Source organism: Sus scrofa, chromosome 13 (assembly GCF_000003025.6).
Source record: "Sus scrofa isolate TJ Tabasco breed Duroc chromosome 13, Sscrofa11.1, whole genome shotgun sequence".
NCBI classification, from domain to species: domain Eukaryota; kingdom Metazoa; phylum Chordata; class Mammalia; order Artiodactyla; family Suidae; genus Sus; species Sus scrofa.
In genome coordinates this window covers 46,146,302-46,168,735 of record NC_010455.5, presented here as the reverse complement: position 1 = coordinate 46,168,735, position 22,434 = coordinate 46,146,302, and the positions used below count along the sequence as shown (strand labels likewise).

Below are 22,434 nucleotides of genomic sequence, written 5' to 3'. Positions count from 1 at the left end.
CTCTCTGTCCTTTTGGTTTCTGAAACACCTTCATGAAACTCAGGGGTTTCTTGGAACTAGGTTTGAAAACTGCTGCTTCCACCAGTATTTCCAAAAGGACTCTAACACTGATTCCAAGAGAATGGTCCATGGTGGCAGGGGAGTGGGGGTGGAGATTTTGTAGTCCAATGATTCAAAAAATTTTTTTTCTGATTTTAGTTCTGCCTGGAGTCCTAAGGCCAAATGGCATAAAGTTAAGGCTCTGACAAGTCCTGTATAAAAGTGTTGATTTTTTTTAACTCAGTTTTCCCAAACTTATTTTAACAGATCTTTGGGGGATTTTCACTTATTTATTTTATATGAAATCTAGTAAATTACTTTAGACCCTTAAATAGGAAGTGTAGATATGACCATGAGGAATAGGGTGGCATTTCAAAGGGGCAGTTCTTCCTGCCCCAGAAATGGGAATAGAGAAAGAGAAGCAGGAATGTATTCAAAGGGCAAGAGTTTGTGTAATGAACAGATTAACATTTCTACCCAAAATAATGGCTAACGAGAATATACTATTTAAAGAAATATAATTAATTCCCTATTAATTCCTTTCCAACAGAAGAGATTATAAAATTCATTTTAGATAAACTTTAGTTTGTAAAGTTGATATTTTTAAAAAAGTAAGAATTTTGAGTAGCAGAAATGAAATATTTTCACCTATAGAGAAGCCTCATTTCACAATTAACAGATGTCTCCCTACACACACAAAAAATGTTGTTGACATTGTTCTAGGACCTTTCATTTATGTTGTCTCCCTTAATCTTTTTTTTTTTTTTTTTTTTTTTTTTCTTTTTAAGGGCCACACCTGAGGCACATGGAGGTTCCCAGGCTAGGGACTGAATAGAAGCTGTAGCTACTGGCCTGCGCCACAGCCGCAGCAGTGACAGATCTAAGTCACGTCTGCGACCTATACCAAGCTCACAGCAACACCAGATCCTTAACCCATTGAGCAAGGCCAGGGATCAAACCTGTTTCCTCATGGATGCTAGTCAGACTGTTTTGCTGACCCATGAATGACAGGAACTCCTCCCTTAATCTTTATAATCCCTACAAAGTAGATATTATTGTTTCCCTGCATTTTATTTAGAGATGGTAAATTATCCAAAGTCTAGTAGCTAATGCTGGCATAGGAGCCTATGATGTTGGCGTTTCAGCTCCATGGTAGAAGTCAGAAGGCACCAGGTACCCACATTCTGGACTGAACTGTTATAACATCTCTTTGACTTGAGAAAAATATATGTTGTGTGTTTTCCTGTATGATGGAAACAACACCTATGCACCTCATATCAAATGTGTCAAGAATTAAAAAATGAAATAATTGGTGAATGATGTGAGCTGTTGTTTAAACAAAACGTGTGTCCCTAGCCTGTTAGTGAGTTATTATTTTTATTGTGTCTCATAGCTTTGTTTGTATTTTAAGAAAAGTGAAAATCCTTTTTTTAAAAAAAAAAAAAAAGGAGTTCCCATTGTGGCTGAGCAAGTTGAGGACCTGATGTTGTCTCTGTGAAGATGGGGGTTCAATCCCTGGTATCACTCAGTGGGTTAAGTGTCCAGCGTTGCCACAAGCTGTAGCGTAGGTAGCAGATGTGGCTCAGATCAGGTGTTGCCATGACTGTGGCATAGATCCTGCAGTTGCAGCTCCCATTCGACCCCTAGCCTGAGAACTTCCATATGCCTCAGGTGTGGCCATAAAAAAAGAAAAAAATTTTTTTTCTTGCTACTGTACTCTGCAGCAAATTTTCTAACAACCTTTTGCAAAACTAAATGTTAATTTGTTAACAGTCATGTCTTTGAGATAGTATAAAACCTAAGAGCTCTTTCAGGGATAAAGCAACTGACTTCGTGTTTGTTGAGCATCATAGGATGCTTTAAAAAAAAGCTCCTTCCTTCTCTGTACCAGCTTCACAGACACCAAGAATCTAAGTTAGGGAGAGTTAGGGAGGTAACTGAGTCTCTCCTGGATACAGAAAGAAATCCTTTCTCAGTGTTCTGACAGTTCTTCCTCAATTTGTTTCACAGGAGGGAATGTAGTTGCTATGTAGTTTAAGACAGGAGCTTTTAGAATCAGACTGAAGTGGATCCCAGATCCCCCACCCCCTACCCCTTAGTAGCTTTGTGACCTTCATCAAATAGTTAAACCTCTCTACAATTCAGTTTCCTCTTCTGTAAAATGTGGCTAGTAGTAGCACACTAATCATTGGGTCAAATAAGCCATTAAAAGAAATAAAGCATCAAATGCATTTAACACACTGCCTGGTGCATTGTGGATTCTAAAAAAGTCTTGGTAATTATTTTTTAGTAAGTGCTTAATGAATATTTATTGTTATACAACCCCTGCTATAAGCAAATGTGCCTGACATTTGAATGAAGAAAAAGTTTTCTGTTTATATGAGGAAATAGATGGGATTTTATCAAGTCACGGTGGAGGGGAAAATAACACCAGCTTCTTTGCACCAGAGAAAAACAAAGAAGCTTTGAAAGCTTTGCTTGAATTAGGTTTGTTGATATAGGTATTACATTGACTCTGCATCTGACATTTAGAAACCTGGGCAGTCATTGTTTTAAGAAAATGGACTCTAGCATCAATGATTATTTTTTTCTTTTTTTAAAATTTTATTGAAGTATATTTGTTGGATTAAAATATTGTGATAATTTCTGCTTTACAGCAAAGTGACTCAGTTCTACATGCATATATATTCCCTGGTTCCCTTAAATACTATTAAGTTGAACCAAGACGGTTAGCGTTTTCTCATCTCTCATTTCCTGCCTGGCAATTATTGAGGGGTCCAAATTTTTAAAAGAAAAGGAAATCTAACATGAGAAATTACTGGGATGTACTTCATAGACCTTTATTCCAGCTTTTCCCTTTTTTTTTTTTTTTTTTTTCCTTTTTAGGGCTGCTTCTGTGGGCATATGGAAGTTCCTAGTCTGTGGGTCTAATCAGATTTGCAGCTGCCAGCCTACACCACAGCCACAGCAATGCCAGAGCTGAGCCAAGTCTATGACCTATACCACAGCTCACAGCAACACCAGGTCCCCGACCCCCTGAGCAGGGCCAGGGATCAAACTCGCATCCTCATGGACACTAGTTGAATTCATTTCCACTGATTCATGATGGGAACTCCCAGCTTTTACTTTTATATGAAGCAGCTCTACATGCTTTTGTCTGACTCCCTTGTTTTTGTTTCTCAAGATGAACTTGCGAAGGGAATCCCTCCCTTTATGCCCAGTTAATCATATACATCAATTTTGTGATGGGGAATAGACCTCCAGCGAGGACAGTCCCTGTAGTTTGTTAGCCAGCGGATAATTACCTGAGCTGAGAAAGCCACGTGGGTCCTCAAACTGATGTTTTCTGGATTGAGAAATACTTCCTCCCATTTTTTCCCCCACTTCCTCTGGCTAAGCCAAGAATGGCAAATATGTGTTAATGCCACTGCTGAGTTCCCACCCAGACCCAAGAGGACATTAGTACTACATCACAGCTTTTTCTTGGGTGGAACCTGGATGAGTTTAAGAATCCTTTTGTGCCCAGATTTTCAGGAAGCCTGTACCAATCAGTTGTCATTGGCATGAAGCATGAAGCTGTTTGCCATCTGAGTTAAGCCAGCTGAATTGGCGCACCTCTGGTTTCATGCTAGCAGCTTTTCCTAATGGGTTTTATTGTGCATGGACTTTGCATACCTTTATAATGGTATACTTACATGGTTGTAGTATCTGTCAGCCTGACCCCAAAAGAAGGAGATGCCAAGACCCACTGTGGACCTCTTATGAGGAAGCTTCTGGCTTCAAGTTGTGACACTTGACTGATGCTTTATATGTACAGCATTATCATAACTGGCCAAGTGCTGGACTGTAAATTGTTTTTTTAACAGCTTATTGGGAACTCCAACTATTGTATTCTAGCAGCAGCTGCAGCACATGCAGAGCTTCTGCAATTCCCCAAAAATACATCTAAACAAAATAATGGCCCAATTCACATTTTTTTTTTAACGTTAAAGGTATTTTGCATTAAATTGGGTCAGAAGTATATTTTATTCTACTCTCTAACTCTAATCATTTAGTAAATTTTGTTCTAATCACCAGGATTCAGGTGATTATCCATAATGCAATAGTCAGTTAAATTTTTTCTTTTAGATGCATTCTCGAATCAATATAACATTTCCATCCTTTAGTGTTTACTGATTTTTTTTTTTTTAATCATTGTCTTCTCGGCCTTAGGTTCAACATGCCTCATGATGACAACAACAAGTGCAAAGAAGAAGGAGTTAAGAGCCCCCAGCATGTCATGGCCCCAACGTTGAACTTCTATACCAACCCCTGGATGTGGTCAAAGTGCAGTCGAAAATATATCACTGAATTTTTAGAGTAAGACTTGAACTTTCTTTGAGCCCAGCTTTCAGACTAGTCTCTGCCTTCCACGTAGTGAATTAATTGTGGGAAAGAAAATGTAGAGCCAAGAATTCCTTTTGAGTTGTTATTTTTGTTGACATTCCTTGGGAGGAGGGAAAAAGAAATACTCTCTTGACATCTGGATAGTTCATGTCCTCGCCAGAGTTTAGAAGATTACAGGCTGAGCTCAAGGGAAAGGTTGGGATCCTAAAGAGAATCCGTAAATGCTGCTTCATTCTTGGTAAAGCTATGAAATGAGTTCAGGTCTTAGGGAAGGGACCGTGAATGTGATTGCACGATGAAGGAAGGCCACAAATGTTTATGTGCTTTTAACTTAGTAATTTTGGACGGGAAAGTGTAAGATAGTGAGAGGCCCCCAGAGAATGTTATATGGGTGGATGAAAATTACGTGGACCTCCATGTTGCTCCATTGAGAACACTCTCTTTCTTTCTCTCTTTCTTTATCTCTCTTTCTCTCCTCTTTTTTCTTTCTTTCTTTTTTGTTTTCTGTTTTTTGTTTTTGTTGTTAAGCTTCCCTCCAGGCTGCACAAAGAGCCAATTACACTATGCAATATCCCTGTGTCACAGATTTATTGCTCTTCTCTCCCAGATGTACAAAAGGTTAAGTGATTGTCCCAAGGTCACTGGGTGTATATTTCTCCAGCCGCAGGGAAGAGGGGGTTTTGTTGATCAGAACTCACCGGGTGTGAATTTTGCAGAAGAGATGTTTGCTGAAATGTCCCAAAACTGGCAGGTTGCCCGTTTTGTTTTTGCTTTTGTTTTAAGTAGATGATCTAAAGTGTTTCTTATCATAGTCATTGATTCCACTCACCAATCTAATCAGCATCTCTTTACTAAACACTTGTTCCTACGGATGGGGCCCCATGCTCGGGTGAAAAAAGGCGTAGACTATCTTTACCCCTAAGAAGCTTATACTCTATTGGAGAAGATAGCAAAAAATAAATAGATAATTGCCCTGAAATGTGATAAGTGCTAGAACAGGTATGTATTTGCTGTCAGTTATTTTGCATGCATAGCCAGTGGTTTCACAAACAAATATACACCAGAAATCGAACTGCAGCTCCCAGACGCAAGTTTGAATGAAAAGAATAAAATAAATACAAAAAAGAAATCATCTTCTCTGCCATTAAAACGGCAGAAGGGCTTCCACTGTCTGCTGGAGTCTTTTGCCATCACATCTTATCCAATGCCCTCACCAGCTTTGTTTTTCTACTTTCCATAGCACTGGTTACGGCGAGTGTTTGCTTAATGAACCTGAATCCAGACCCTACCCTTTGCCTTCCCAACTGCCAGGCCTCCTTTACAACGTGAATAAACAATGTGAATTGATTTTTGGACCAGGTTCTCAGGTGTGCCCATATATGGTAAGTATTTAGGGGCTATTCCTGTGTCCCCATAGATGGATTCTGCTTTATTATTATTATTATTCATAGTTTTGCATGGGATTCTTAGTCATGGAAACCACTCATGGAAAAGTTGAACGGTCTGTTGACTATTAATGGCAGTAGCAAGAATGATGATAGGGATAAAGAGTAATCGTGTTGGTGTTGAATGGGGCTTTATCAGCCCTTTTTCACTTCACTCTCAACCCAAAAAATAAGATGCCATTACCATCTTCATTTTATGAGTGGGTCAGTGAGGCTCAGAGGGTACAAGGTTATAGAGCTGATCACGACAGACTTCAGCTCTTTTCTCTCCTTGGCCCCTTTTCTTCCCATGGACTCGTCTAGATGGTCTTTATTATAGGGACTCTTCTAGATTCTGTAGTTCATGAGACAAGCCTGTTTCCCTGTTGCAGCTTGTCAGGGCTATGTCCTGTGACCCCCTGTGGCTTGAACTTGTTTCTGGTAGTAGCTCACCTGGCATGGGTGTGATGTTTTGATGTGTGTGTTTTACCATTTGGACCAATGATATGAATCAGTGGTAATTAGGAGACATATCAACAGAACTGTGCTTTTACGAGATGCCCCAGTCTCTTCCTTTGGGCGTTTGTTTGTTTTGTTGGGAGAGAGCTCAGAGGTAGTACAGTGAATTGGAAAGTACAGTGATTCTATGGAAATAATAAAAAAAATGTGTGAAAAATGTATCCATGATTATCTTCATCTCTCTCACAATAGCAAACATTCCGAGTAACCCAAATGCCCAAGACTAGAAAGGTTAAACAAACTATAGTATTTTCATCTCATGGAATACTATACAACTTGAAAGGCAACTACATATGGGAATATACTGATGCTCTAGTTTCAACTTAAAATAGCACAATAGGCAATTATTTTACCAAGTATGTTCTCAATGTAACTGGGGAAGAAAAGCTTCAGGAAATACTAGGTCATTTAAAGCTTTTTTTCCCATTAAAAGTAAATTATTAGGACCTTCTAAAGTTTTCTACTATGAGCATTGTTTATTTATTTATTTTTTTTCTTTTTAGGGCCGCACCTGTGGCATATGAAAGTTCCCAGGCTAGGGGTCGAATTGGAGCTAAAGCTGCAAGCGTACAACACAGCCACAGCAGCATTGGATCTGAATCATATCTGTGACCTGTGCCACAGCTTGTGGCAACATCAGATCCTTAACCACTGTGCAAGGCCAGGGATCAAACTTGCATCCTTACAGAGATAATATCAGGTTCTTAACCTGCTGAGCCACAATGGGAACTCCTGGGCATGGTTTATTATAAGAGTCAGGGGAGACATATAGATGGCCAAAAAACACATGAAAAGATGTTCAACATCACTCATTATTAGAGAAATGCAAATCAAAACCACTGTGAGGTACCACTTTACACCAGCCAGAATAGCCATCATCAAAAAGTGTACAAACCATAAGTGCTGGAGAGGGTGTGGAGAAAAAGGAACCCTAGTACACTGTTGGTGGGATTGTAAATTGGTGCAACCACTGTGGAAAGCAGTATGGAGATTCCTCAGAAAACTCAAAATAGATCTACCATTTGATCCAGCAATCCCACTCCTGGACATCTATCCAGAGAAAACCATGACTCGCAAAGACACATGTACTCCAATGTTCATTGCAGCACTATTTACAATAGCCAAGACATGGAAACAACCTAAATGTCCATCGACAGAGGAGTGGATCAAGAAGATGTGGTAAATATACACAATGGAATATTACTCAGCCATTAAAAAGTATGAAATACTAGCATTTTTAGCAACATGGATGGACCTAGAAATTACCATGCTAAGTGAAGTCAGCCATACAATGAGACACCAACATCAAATGCTTTCACTGACATGTGGAATCTGAAAAAAGGACAGACTGAACTTCTTTGCAGAATAGATACTGACTCACAGACATTAAAAAACTTGTGGTATCCGGAGGAGACAGTTTAGGGGGGTGAGGGGATATGCCTGGGCTGTGGGATGGAAATCCTGTGAAATCAGATTGTTATGATCATTATACAACTACAGATGTAATAAATTCATTTGAGTAATAAAAAAAAAGATGTTAAAAAAAAAAGAGTCAGGAGGAAAATAATCTTTTAAAAAGATACCCTGAAGTAGAGCTAAATATATCAACTTGGATAAGTCTAAAAAATGTGGTGTATAGAGGGGGGAAAAACAGTAAGTTGTAGGACATATCCATATATTCTGAAATGTCGAATAGTATCTTAAAGCCAAAATGTTGTATGTCATTGGTAGATATTTATACATTCATAGGAAAAGCGATGGGAATGATACAGTGGTGAACACCACCAGAATGATGGTCATCGGGGGAAAAGGGGCCGTGACCGGGATTGAGGAATGGTCTGCAGGGCCCTCAGCTGGGCCTGTACAGTCTTCTTTCTTCAGTGGGGTGATGGGCATGTGGGTATCCATTATGTGACTGTTCATACTTTTTGTATGCCTGAAGTATTTCATGATATTTTGTCCCTTCTTTCCTCTGATAACCCCTGAAAGCCCTAGAAAAGAGTCATAATCTGGTCATGATAATGTGTGGCTTAGTAGGTTAAAAACAACAATTTTGACATCAAGCCACACCTAAAGTCTAATCACAATGTAACTCAACATCCATTCTCCAGGCACAACTCATCAGAAACTTAATCCCAGATCACATATGTCCAGTGTGATACTGAGTCCCTTTGGTCTTTGCCAGCCTCAGTTTCCTCATCCGTAATATGGGGAAGTATTACTGGGACCACACGACATCTCATATGTTCCCAGCGGACAGTAGTTTCCCTTTGACACCCCTGCATGTCCTTCCAAGCATAGACATATGTTCCCTGGGCTGCTCTCTGCATGTCTTGGGATATTTTATCATTTATCATACCAAAAAGATCCCTTTCCAACCTATACTCTATATCACTGACAAAACATTTGTTATGAAAGCGACCTTTCCTTTGCTTGATATCGTGTAATTACACTGTCACTGATTTGCGTTTAACTGAATCACGCAGATGCAGTGTAGACGGCTCTGGTGCAATAACGTGGAGGGAGCGCACAAAGGCTGCCGGACTCAGCACACACCCTGGGCTGATGGGACCGAGTGTGAGCCTGGAAAGGCAAGTAACGCCCTGATCCATCCTTCTGTCTTGGGGTGGAAATGGGCAAGATTTGGGCTGTAGGCTTAGGCACCATTGTTTAGAACTTATGAATGCAGTGTGTGTCAGTATGCATAATACTTTTTGGCTTTTTGGAGGCAAGAGGTTCATCTTTACTGTGAAAGTTTACATTATAGCATATAGCATGACACCAGGGACATGGCCTCATTTAAAGACATACTTTTTCCTCATTTTAATGTTTTTAAAATCCCACTGTGCTTTTTAAGTTATGGGTACATTTAATGTAGGGTAGCATTTATTGTTCCTCTCTCTCTCTTCAGGGTGATAGTAGAAGGCTTTTATTAAGTTGATGGAACATCTTAAAATCAAGGAAATATAGAAGGACAGTAAACTCACTGTGCTCACAAGTCAGATACCAGGCTTCCCAGCCTGTGTTGATCCCTTTAAGGAGCTGTGATGTCACCTGGGATATATACAAATGCAAATTCTGAGTTGGTTATAATGGTCCCACTTATTTGTTAGTAACAAAACAAAATCTGCTGCTCGTACAGCCCAGTGTTAACAATACTCCAGCAACTAAGTGTATGATTAATGCAACCTTTTGCACCTGGTGTCGTTTAAAAAAAAAAAAAAAGAAAGAACGTGGGGGAAGTTCCTGTTGTGGCTCAGTGGAAATGAATCTGACTAGTATTCATGAGGATGCAGGTTCATTCCCTGGTGGCTCAGTGGGTTAAGCATCTGGTATTGCCATGAGCTGTGGTGTAGGTTGCAGATGCGGCTTGGACTGGTGTTGCTGTGGCTGTGGTGTAAGCCAGAAGCTACAGCTCCAATTCAACCCCTAGCCTGGGAACCTCCATATGCTGCGGGTGCAGCCCTAAAAAAGACAAAAAAAAGAGTATGTTAGTGATTTGGTTACAAAAAGCTTTTAGCTATAAACCTGATTTTTTAAATCCATGCAGAAAATGGTGTTCTCTCTCTTCCCTATTCCCATTCCCTGCACTGTGAGTCTCGTGCCATCTCACATTTTTTTTTTCCTTTCTTTTCTCATCTCTCATTGACCACTTTACTTATTTTTAGTGTTGTGTTCTCATCTCATTTTCTGTTTTTCCACTTTCCCTTGTAGAATCAATAGCTCCCAGACTATTTCCCTGGAAACATGGGAAATAGTCCCTTCCCCAATTTTCTAGATAGGGAACAGAAAAAAGAAGTGACTTGCTCAAGGTCACTCAGCTCGTTTAGGATAGAGTCTTCACACACACCAACCCCTCCCCCTCTTATTCCCTCTTTTGCTTTCTTGGTGGGAAGGGGCTGGCAGGGTCCACAGGAGTGGGCATAACTCAAGCGCCCTGAGCTCCCTAAGTTTCTGTGGTCAAATAGGAGAACAGTGCTTTCTTCATTCATCTCTCAGGGTGGTTTTATAAAGTTACAATGAAAATTATTTTGTACCTGACTTAGCTTGGTGACTCTTTCAGCTCAGGGTCTTGCTTGTCTAGAACCTTAGCAATTGAGAATACAACTTTTTCCAAGAAAAACTTAACCAAAACTACATAAGGACTTAGACATAACAGCTCTTGCACTGCACCTTTCATTAGCTTAAAGAGAAACATATCTCCTTGGCCATAGAAAACTTTTCACTTTTTGCAAAACGTTTAACTCAAATGTGTTGATGACTAGAGCATCATAGGTTTGACTGGGGATATGGTTGTCAGGTTTCCATGGCAGCCATCAGGAATTCCCTCATTCTTGAGTTCCCATTGTGGCTCAGTGAGTTAAGAACCCAATATAGTGTCTGTGAGGATGTGGTTTCGATCCCTGGCGTCACTCAGTGGTTAAGGATCCAGTGTTGCCACAGGCTGTGGTGTAGGTTATAGATGCAGCTTGGTTCTGGGATTGCCATGGCTGTGGTATAGGCCTGCAGCTGATTCAACCCCTAGCCCAGGAACTTCCATATGACACAGGTGTAGCCATAACAAGAAGAAAACAAGAATTCACTTATTCTTCCAAAGTAAAGATGTGGCCTCAGAGTCCTTCTAAAAACAGTGACCCATTCAGCTGCTCTCAATTGATGGGAGATGACAGTAGACATGGTATCGAGTTGATATTTTGGTTTGTTGGCTTGAGTTAAAGCCAGGCAACTATACGATTTAAATTGAGTCTGTTTGAACTCAGAAAACTTACTGGTATTAAGTCCTGTTTCTTAGTCAATCTGAGCACCCACCTACTGTGTCCAGTTCTGTCACATATTACTGCTGAAAAAAACCATAACTAAGAAGAATTCTCAATCATATGATGAAATGGATTGCATTTAGTAAAATTGTCACGTACAGGCTTCCAATCTCCATACAGTGTTATGGTTTCCCCAGTCAATCCTAGCGCACAGAAGAACTTGAGAAGAGGTCTGTTGTGTCTTTTGCTAATCTTCTGTTTTTGTAAGAGAAACAGAAGATGAGAGATTGAAGGGTAAACTTCTACCTGAGGAATGGGGACTTTGGGAGAGCTTCTACAAACCGTTTCCCATGTATTCAGTGAGAGCAAGCAACATCAAGGCATTCCAAAGCCCAGACTCAGAATACTTTCAGAGAAGCAACTATGCAAAGAAAATGATAGGTAGATTTTTAGTTTATTTCAGAAAAGAAGCTAAAGCTAGCAGCTTATATTAGAGATCTGGATGTTCATGTGAAGAGTATTTATTCATTTTACAAAATGCCGAAGATGGTAGATATGTTGGCACGGAAGTTCTTTGTGTTTTATCATTTTGTTTTGTTTTCATAGAGTTGGCAGTAAAACCCCTATGCCTTTTCTCTAGCAAATTCTGACTCCCTTTACTGCTGGGTTAACTTTTTTTTTTTTCTTTCTCTTCTCTTTGCCCTGCTCCCTCAGCAGTAATCTGTCTTGGGCTGCTGACACAGTGTTATTTTGATGAATGACTCTTTAATGTCCCTTTATTTTCTCCATTCTCTTGTTAAGTCCATTAACATTTTCATTTTAACCCTGTTTGTAAATCTGAGGTATGAAACTCTTTTGTTTTAAGCCTCCATGGAACAAAATTGCTTCCAAGAACTTCTTCCAATCTCTTTAAAACAAAGCATTTATGTAAAATATTATTTAAATGATTCTGGACAGTTCTAGGAAAGGCCGACTATATTTTGGCTCTGGCTCCACCAGTTGCCCATTACTTTCTTATGATGTAATGGCTTTTCCAGTATATAATTATTGTTTGTTCCATTTCCTGGTAAAATAGATTATCTTGATATATATTTGCCAAATAATCCGTAGTTCCAGCCTGTTACCTCAGGTACTCCTGTTCCTCTGAGGTTGTCCCTCCCCTTTGAACTTGCATCAATGGTCATATCACTAAGAAATGTTTAATTTATAGATGTGTTTTTAAATCAGTTTTTTTTTAATGGCCTCATCATGGCATATGGACATTCTTGGACCAGGGATTGAATCTGAGCTGCAGCTGTGACCTATGCTTCAGCTGCAGCAACACCTAATCTTTTAACCCACTGTGCTGCGCGAGGGATCTAATCCTCACCTCCGCAGTGACCTGCGGTTGTATTCTCAACCCACTGAAGTTGTATTCTCAACCCACTGTATTTGGACTCTTGACCCACTGTGCTGTAGCAGGAACTCCTAGGTTTTCTATTAAAAAGAGACATTATGAGGCCATTTGAATCCAGTCCTGAATGACAACACTCTGTTTAACCTACACCCTTATTCTGCCCTGGTTTATGGTAATGCTTAATGACAATTGTGGTCACCTTGGAGATTGTTTTTGTGTGAAGGTGGAATCTATAGAGTAGAGAGATCAAAAGACTGAAGACTGGAGTTAAGTGGAAATAAAATGTATTTCCAGACAACTTGTCATTATAAAAGTCCATGTCTAGTCATAGGAATGTTCTCTTTAGTTTGTAGAATTTATAAAATGTGTATCATGGCATCAAGGTTTGAGGGTGGAATTTGGGCATCAGCTGTGATCTCAATTGTATATCAGGGTTTGTTCAGGTCAGACCTAGTTAAGCAAAATGGCTAGTAGTGTAAGCAAATTGGCTCTTTTTCTGGCACATACCAAAAAACTAGTCAGAGATAGGCAGGTCATAGAGCTGTTATGATAGCTCTACAACATCATCACAGACCCAGGCTCCTCTAATTTCTTTCTGTTTCACTATCGTATGCAAATAGCTGTCATCTGCAGGGTCACAGAATAGCTGCTCTGGCTCCAGCCATCAACTCTGAGTTCCAAACAGAATGAAGCCAAAGGGCAAGGAACAAAGGGGCAAAAGGACCTTCCCAGGAATCTCACTCCGCTAACATCTCTTTGACCATTCCTATCTCTATAAGAATGCAGGGAGGAGCTCCCATCATGGCACAGCAGAAACAAATCCAACTAGGAACCATGAGGTTGCAGGTTTAATCCCTGGCCTCACTCAGTGGGTTAAGGATCCAGCGTTGCTGTGAGCTGTGGTGTAGTTTGCAGATGCGGCTCGAATCTGGCATTGCCGTGGCTCTGGCATAGGCTGGAGGCAACAGCTCCGATTAGACCCCTATCCTCGGAACCTCCATATGCCCTGGGAGCAGCCCTAAAAAGACAAAAAGACAAAAAGACAAAAAAAAAAAAAAAAAAAAAAAAAAAAAAAAGAATCCAGGGAAATATAGATTCCATTAAAAAGGATGAAGGAGAGAATGGATATTGGGTAGACAATTTGGAGTGTCAGCCTCACTTAACCATCTCATTATTCTTGCTTCTAAATTTGACTCTTTATTTAGACATCAAAAATGATTCCCATTTGCTCACAGTTAAGAGGTAGCATGTGTCACAGTTAAGAATACAGTATAGTACTCTAGAGCCAGATTGTCTGTGTTTTAGTATCAGCTCAACCCCTTACCAGATGTTCAGCATCAACACCCCCCCAATACCTCCGTTTTCCTTTCTGTAGAAATGGGGGTAATAATAATATGTGTACCATAGTATGCTGTGAAGATTAAGTAAGTATATGTGTGTGTATACACATATAGTGCTTCAGATAGTGCTTGGCAAATATTAAGGGCTATGTAAATATTAGGAAGCTTATTCAAGTTGGGTCTCCTGTGTGCTCAGGTGTGTACTAGGCGTTTTCCATATACTGTCTCATGTTATACTCAAGACAACTTTGACAGGTAGGTCCACATTTTTCAATTATGGAAGTAGAACTCAGTGACTCACCCAAGGTAATAGAGTTAGCTTATGGAATAGCCACCACTCGCTGCTGGGCTGTTTGCCTGCTAACATTCCTTTAAGACCTACACACTATCCAACATGGCAGCCACTACCCACGTGTGACTACTGAGCATTTGAAATGTCAGTCTGAACTGAGTTGTGCCCAATGAAAATACACAGCAGTTGTGAAAGGTCAAACATGAAAAAGTATGGGAAAAGATCTGATTTATAATTGTATATTATAAATTACATGGAGAAGTAATCACATCTTAGATATTTTGAACTAAATAAAAGATATTAAAATCAGTTTGTTTTCTTCTTACTTGTTTTAATGTGGCTGCTAGAATATTTTAAGTTGCATATGCGGCCCATGTTACTTTTTTGTTGGATGGTGGTGCTCCAGACCAAGCTGCTTCTCTCATTGATTTTATGTGCATGAGTTCCAAGGAATGTTCAACACCACTGTAAAGACAACTATAAAATGATTTCAGGGAGTGATATGGTTGCCTCTGCCCACATTTCTCCGGGTACAGAGTTGCCCAGGGTTCTTTGCATGCCAAACCTTTTAAGCCTCCCCCAAATGGCCCAGGGACAGGGCTGTGTCCTCATACTCCAGAGGATTATTACAAGAGAGAAGGCAGAGCAGAACAGGGAAAGCCCAGTTGCACTCTGAAACAATTGTTTGCCAAGCCTTTGCTGGGGTTGGCCACTCCGCCTGAGACCTTCACCAGCCTCTTATCTGTCTCCTTTCCTTGCATGCTCCCTACTGCCTGGCCTCTGTGGCCCTCTGCCTCTTCCCTCTGTGCCCAGGTCCTCCCTGTGAATAAATCACAGTGGCCACCACCAGCTCTGCTTCAGAGATCTGAGCGAACGGCGGGGCGTCACCCTCCTGTCGCCACTGCTGCCCCTCTTCCTTTGTCCAGTGCTCAGTGACCCCGGCTTTGTGTCAGGGCCTCACACCCCAACAATGGCAGAGGGTTGAAATGAGCTTCTCCACTCCCTTGTCCTGCTGAGGAGTTTTTTACTTTGTTTTGTTTTGTTTTAAGCATCATGTCCTCCTTCCTGCTCCAAGCTGGAGTATCTGAAACCATTAGTAACAAAAAAGCAATAAAATTTAGGGCTCCCTGTAATGTGTCCACTCTTGCTTTAGTCTCATCCTGTGTGCTTTGCTAGAGTGAGCTTATAGGAATCGTGTAACTAGCTTTTTTTTCCTCTCCCATTTAATTAAAATTGAGTTTTCAAATCCACGAGGAGCAGTAAAGCATTATATTTTACCAGGCTCACAACATCTCTAGGCCTTGTTAATGAAGATGCTCTCTGCAGATCCAGTAAGTCATTTCCACCCTGTCTACAACCAGAAGACAGCCCATTTCCATGCCTCATTTTTCCAATAGACTAATTGAGCACTTCAAAGCTGGCCATTAGCATTACCCTGATGGCCTGGAGCCCACCACTCATTGGCCAGTTTTAATCAAGTGCATTGTAAATGAAGTCACAGCCCCTAAAGTCACTAAGTCTGAAATTCAAATCTCCACAGTTTCTGTTACTCACATAGATGACAGAATTGCAGCATTGCAAAGCAGCATGTGAAAAACAAAGTATGGTATATTTAAAAGGACAGTGGGTCCTATAATATCTCAAGCTCCGAGCTCTCCCTCACTGTTCCCCTTATTAAATACAGCACTGCAAGTTTGGATTTTGTGTTCCCAAAGAAATGGAGGTCCCTGTGACTGATGGATCCTGGGGAAGCTGGAGTCACTTTGGAACCTGCTCAAGAACATGTGGAGGGGGCATCAAAACAGCTATTCGAGAGTGCAACAGACCAGAGTAAGTCTCAGAACTCACTCATTGCTACTATTCTGGGGGTAGCAGGGGTGAAAAATTGCTAAAGGGAATTATTCAGCTGCAGGCTGATTAAGAGCTCTTTCCAGGAGTTCCCTTTGTGGCTCAGTGGGTTAAGAACCAGACACACTGTCTGTGAAGATGCAGGTTCGATCCCTGGCCTTGCTCAGTGGGTTAAAGATCCTGCATTGCCAATAGCTGCAGCGTAGGTAGCAGATATGGCTTGGATCTGGCATTGCTGTAGCTGTGGCTTAGGCCAGTAGCTGCCACTCCAGTTCAGCCACTAGCTTGGAAACTTCCACATGCCACAGGTACGGCCATTAAAAGAGAAAAAAAAAAAAGCAGCAGCTCTTTCCAAATTAGAAGTTAGGGAATTGGATGAACATGTAGAGCTCCCTAAACCGGTGATATCTAAACTCTATTCCTCTGTATTATTTGTCTACTATGACCCTTTATTATTAAACGGTGGATGCTTTGTGTTGATCAGACTGTTTACCAATTTTGACAGTGAGGTATATCTCACTGCTCCTCCCCCAGCTTGCGATGGTATGCTAATAAAGTGAACAAATGGATTTTTCACAAGGAAGCAAAGAATGGGGACATTTCCATGCAGTTCGTAGATGAAGATATTCTTTCTAGTTAGCTACTGAAAGGCTGAAAAGGGCACACAGACCCTCAAGGAGGCATTAGCAAATCCCAAGGGACCTGGAACCCCAGGTCAGGAATTTCTTTTGAATCAAGCTAGTTGCTTCCCACTCTCCTGAGGTCCCATTCCACAACTGCTTTTCAGGATAATTCTCAGAATATGACCATGGTTATCTCTACCAGCAGAACCTTATTGAAACTTACATGTTCAAAGAATATCCACAGGCTTTTTTCCCAGCATCTGATTGCTGTAGATACATGTTTGGAGGGAGGCTGTTTATATGTAGGTTAAAATAGTTGCTTTCTGCATTATAAGAAATGACATCAAATTTTGTGTAGCTCTAAGATGTATAAAGTTTAAAAGAATCGAAAAAAATCCGTGATATTATTGCCGTTGAACCTATATAGCCCAAGAGGTCTTCACAGATTAGAGATAGCTTTTTGATGTGCCGACTCACAATCATTTTTAAGAACCAGCTGCTTTGGGATTATGTAAAATGGTTTGGCTCAGCAGTACTCATTTATTTTTAACACCCTACCTTAAGAATAGCAGGCTGGATTGCAGCGAGAAGCAAGCAGGTAAGAATGAAGTGAGCTAGTGCGATAGGCTAGGTTGTGCTGCAGAGTGCAGAGACCAAGGGTAGAGTGCTCCTCAGGAAAGGGTCTACTGTTGACAAAGCTTCCAGTATTTTATAAGGAAAATCTGAGTTGTGTGTACCTAAAAGGACACAGCTTTAGCCAACTGTTGCAAGCCCTGATCTAAGTAAATACTCGTATAGTCCAAATCACAGACAGTGATCAATTTGTTTCTGTTCATATCCAGGTAATATTAGTCTCTAAGGGCAAGTAAAGAGCTATAAGACATAGTTTATTGGTCTGTAAAATTAACACTGTGGCAGGAGCTCCCTGGTGGCTCAGTGGTTGTCTCTGCTGTGGCTCTGGTTACAGCTGTGGCATGGGTTTGATTCCTGCCTTTGGAACTTGCACATACCAAAAAAAAAAATTAACACTGTGGCTATGGATATAAGCTAATAACCATTTGCTTTTTGCATAGGATCTATACTTAGTATTAGTTTTTAAATGATAATATAAATATAGTACATGGTATCCAAAAGTTCAGACACAGGAGTATATGATATAAAAAATCATCACTATTATTCTTATCCCTACCTACTCCCCACAAGAAATAACCACCAGAAAACAATTCGTGGTGTATAATTTCAGACTTAAATAAAGATTATAGATGTAATATATATTATAAAGGTCATCCTGTATAGATTATTACACATCTTCCTTGTTAAAATCAATTATATATCCTAGTTGCTTGTATTGTTGAAGTTTTAAAATCGAATGTTTTAAGCTAGCAGCAAATATGATGATTTTTTTAAATTAAAAACCATTGGTGGCTGTATTGAACCAAATTATTGTTACTGTAGTAAGCTATTATTATCATGAGGGTGTGGATATTATAAACAGTAGGCACTTTTAACATTTCGACTCAAGAGTATTCTGTTCAAAAGAAGTGTTTGTTCCTTTTTTACTTTTTTTTTTTTTTTAAAGTCTTAGAGGTCTTAGAGCAATTCTAGGAGTAATGTGAAAAGTAGAAAGAGATAAATCACTCCATAATTGGAATGGGCCAGACAAAGAAAACCACCCTGTGTAAAGATCTCAGCAGGAAAAGATCTTGAGCTTCAAAGTAAAGCAAAGATCCTCGCATTCAGAAGTTAAGAAGGATCATTAAAGACCTCAATTAGAGGTCCTTGTCCTGGCTGTTGGCTAGGGGAGGTTTTAAAACAATACAATCCACCTAGTTGACTGTCAGCACTGACATCATTGCATTTAAACTCCTCCGAGTTATTTGCACGTTGGGATGTCCCTGTTAACCCAGGAAGGAGTGGCCTCACAAAACCGAGGTCACAATGGTACTGGGGAAGTCAATCAGACAAGAGAAGGGGACTTCGAAAGAGAAAAATCAGGTCCAAATCAGTGTAAAAGCTTGTTGAGAAAAATTCACAGACCAGATGGTTCATTATGTAGACTGCAGAAGTGGTGGCTGTCCTGATTCTCAAGGAGTTTGGCAGACTGCTTTTCTCAACTTGAGGAGCCCTTAGAATATAATGAAGGGCTCTGTGTTTAGAATCCAAAGTATGCTTCTAGCAGAGAAACACGGGATTGTCCCCGTTTTTTGACAGTGTTCATGTGATTCAAGAATGACCTGAGGTTCAGCACAGAGAACTCTACCCAGTATTCTGTGATCATCTATGAGGGAAAAGAATCCGAGAGAGAATGAATATGTGTATATTATGATTGGGTCACTTTGTTGTATAGCAGAAATATCGCAGCCTTATCCAAAAAGGAATGTATTTAGCATCTGGATAGTTTAATCTGTATTTTTATGTGTTTTTGTTTTTGTTTTTTTTCTTTCTTGAAAGCCTGCAAGTAAAAAAGAGAAAGCATATGCTTTCTAATTTTGGTTAAAAAAATTTTTGGTCTCAATCAGTTTGCCATTATGAAATGGATCCCCACCCAATATTTTGTCTATAAATGCTTATTTATTTTTTTAATCCCATTTTTGACTGATGCCCTAGAGATAAGCTAAGCAAACGTGCTAGTTCGTAGGAATAGTCCTGATTTTAGTCTGTTGTCCTGGAGAAGGTATTGTTAACTCGCTTATTCTCAAGGTGTCCTGGGTTAAAGATTTTTTTAATTTTTGCCACCTGATCTATAAGAAATATGTAATAGAATAAGGTTTAAAATCAGAACCATCACAAACCTAACTAGAGTGTCCAAACTAGACAAAACATTGGAAATAGAAGGTGCATTACCAGGCCATTGGGCCATATACATATTATTTTGTGCTCTAAATTAGGCTCTGAGCTTCCTGGTGGCTGGAACAAATGGTTAATAGAATTGCGACGGTCCATCAAAATAAAAAATCTTACCACTTCTTTAGGAAAGGCAAAGTATTTCCTTTTTGTGCTTCTGTTTTGCTTTTAATTGAGGAGGAAGGTTAAACTGAAAAATAATAAACATAAATTTGAGGAAAAGACAAAACTGTGCACTAAATATTTCCCATTTAGGCTTTGTCCATAACAACTGCTTATGAAATCTTTCATAAAAGTGAATAAACTTCTGTCTTTTTCATCTAAGAAAACTAGTGTCTCATTTGGCTGTGAGGAATTGTGGCAAAGTTTTTGGGAGGCACCGAGTTGGATGAATTTACAGATGGTCCCCAACTTAATGCTGGTTAGACTTGAGATTTCTGTACTTTACAGTGGTGCAGAAGCGATACACATTCAGTAGAAAGTGTACTTCACATTTTGAACTTTAATCTTTCCCCAAGCTAATGATGCTCTGGTGATGCTGGGCAGTAGTGACCACTGCAGCTCCTGGCCAGCCATGTGATCAGGGTTAACAACTGTTACACTTAGCACCATTCTATTCTTTCACACCTAGTATAATGTATTATTATATTATTATAAAATAAGCTTTGCGTTAGATGATTTTGCTATAGACTAACCACGAAGTGTTCTGAGCATATTAAAGATAAGCTCGGCTATTGGCTAAGATGTGACATTCAGTAGGTTAAGTGTATTAAATGCATCTTCAACTTAAGGTATTTTCAAATTTCAATGGGTTTATCAGGACATAATCCCTTCATAAGCTGAGAAAGTTCTGTCTCTTGAAATTGTCAAGAATTGGCAGCTGTGGGAGAACCTTGAATGAATGAATGGAGATATGCATTCCCATAGTCTGCCCCATTTTGCAGGATTATTAATGATCATTAGTATGGCTCCTGGTCCATCGGATCTAATCTTTGAATAGCCTTTCAGCATCCTCCATTATTGGTCATCAGACCTGTTCTTAAAATCATCCGTATAAGGAACACTCTACTTTCTCAGGCTGCCTATTGTATCATGAGCAGTTTCTTCCTTGTGCTAATGATTGTAAGTAAACATAGATGAGATTTCGTTCAAACCCATTTGCAGACCACAGTTTAGCTTTCCTCAAGAGCAGAATGCACTTGTGATGATCTTTGTAGAAATTCTCACATAGCTTTGGCCCTGAAACATCACAGATTTGCTTTGTATATATTAATAGGCATGTGCGTGAAAGATTCAGCTTGCCTGTGCTGAATCTAGTTACTTTCATAGTAATTAATCAGCATTGTCCCTGAGTCCTCTCCTTCCCTGTTTAGCAAATAATATTTTGAAAGGATCTTAGTAGTTCAAAAATGTAATTAGCATTATTTTTTAAAGCTACCTTTCCTATAATTTTCAGTATTTGCCTGTATGAAAAAAACTCCTCTCCAGCTAAGTTACTAAATTATAACATGAATTTTTCCATGCTGAAAGGTGAGTTCAGTTAGCTAAAGCCCTCACCCATTTCTTAGTATGTACAAATCAGGCAGAGATCCTGTTGTCTTGGATATTAAAAAGACATACATTTCTAAAGGGCAAATTTATGCTTATTAAAAAATAATATCATTTGCCTTTATATAAAAAGTAGTGCACAGTCAGTGACAGAACTTGGAAAGTGACATGGTGTCTTATATGCACGAATAGCTCAGGGGTCAGCAAACTTTGATCATAAAGAGCCAGATAATAAAGGTTTTAGATTTTTGCAGATCGTGGGATGTCTGTGCCTACTTTCCAACTTTGTTGATGTAGTGAGCAACATACATAGACAATATGTAAAGAGTGGGTGTGGCTATACTGCAATAGAACTTTTCTTTATGGACATAAAAGTTTGAATCTCATGTCATTCCTCTGAGTCTCAAAATATCTTTTTATTTACTTTTAAATTACTTTTAGAACGTAACTATTTTTAGTTCATCAGCTATATAAAAACATGCAGTAGTCTAGACCTGGCCCACAGGCTGTAATTTACATACTCTTGTAATAACTGAACATTTACTGCATTCAAGTGCTTTGACTCTATTAACCCATTAACCCTCACTCAGCCCTCTGGCATCATCTCCCTTTTACAGACAGGGAAACTGAGGCTTAGAGAGTTTAGGCAATTTGCCTGAGATTGCACTGTGATTCAGAGTTAGGGCTGGAATGCAAACCTTCTGTTTCCAGAGTTCATATCTATCACCTTCAGTAATATTGCCTCTTACATTGAGTGCTTTCTATGTGTTGTTTATTTTAAAATGTCATTTATAAAAACAAACCACAAAATGCTCTTTGCATTTGAGAGTGGTCAAAACAGGCAAAGATGGAATCTGTGACCACGTGAGGGGAAGCCACCTGCAAGCATTAAGCATTTGCTGTACAAAGAACTATAGCACTTGATCAATTTCAGGAGTCAGTTAAGACTCCTTATATAAGAGAATCAAAAAAGAAAGGAAATCAACTTACTTTTTTTTCAATGGAAAAGAAATAGGAGTTACTTTCAGGCAACAGGTGAATGATCTGATGGATCTGCTAGTTAGTTGGGACATTCAAAAAGATTCCACAAAGATCATTTCAATTTGAGAAAAAAATTGAAGGGGGTCTTCCTTGTAGCATATTTAAAATAGGTTTCACCTGACTGGCCTATATGGGCCTGATCTATTATTCATGTGTCATCTTTGATATTTTTTGCATGAGACTGAGGTGCTTTGATACTGAGAAAAGAACTTGGTATACAGGAAACCAAGGCCGTATCTCTCAGTGGCACCAAAGATGAAAAAGACAGAACTCTGAACAAAAGCTCCCAGATAATGATGCAGAAAGAGCATAGAGGAAGAATCTGGGAAGCTTTAATTCCAGTCTCTGCCCTTTTATTAGCTGTGTTACCTTGGGCA

The 22,434-nt window shown here is 39.6% G+C and overlaps 1 protein-coding gene across 8 annotated transcripts in view; it reads left to right on the top strand.

Annotated features, from left to right (window-relative positions):
- Positions 1 to 22,434, top strand: part of ADAMTS9 (ADAM metallopeptidase with thrombospondin type 1 motif 9) — a 175,486-nt gene that overhangs the window by 40,503 nt on the left and 112,549 nt on the right. For all 8 annotated transcript variants that reach the window (XM_003132298.6, XM_021070781.1, XM_021070780.1 and 5 more), the window contains 4 exons: positions 4,252 to 4,398; positions 5,666 to 5,807; positions 8,855 to 8,959; positions 15,838 to 15,983. In XM_003132298.6, coding sequence (XP_003132346.4) covers positions 4,252 to 4,398; positions 5,666 to 5,807; positions 8,855 to 8,959; positions 15,838 to 15,983 — 540 coding nt within the window. The remainder of the gene's footprint in view (positions 1 to 4,251; positions 4,399 to 5,665; positions 5,808 to 8,854; positions 8,960 to 15,837; positions 15,984 to 22,434) is intronic.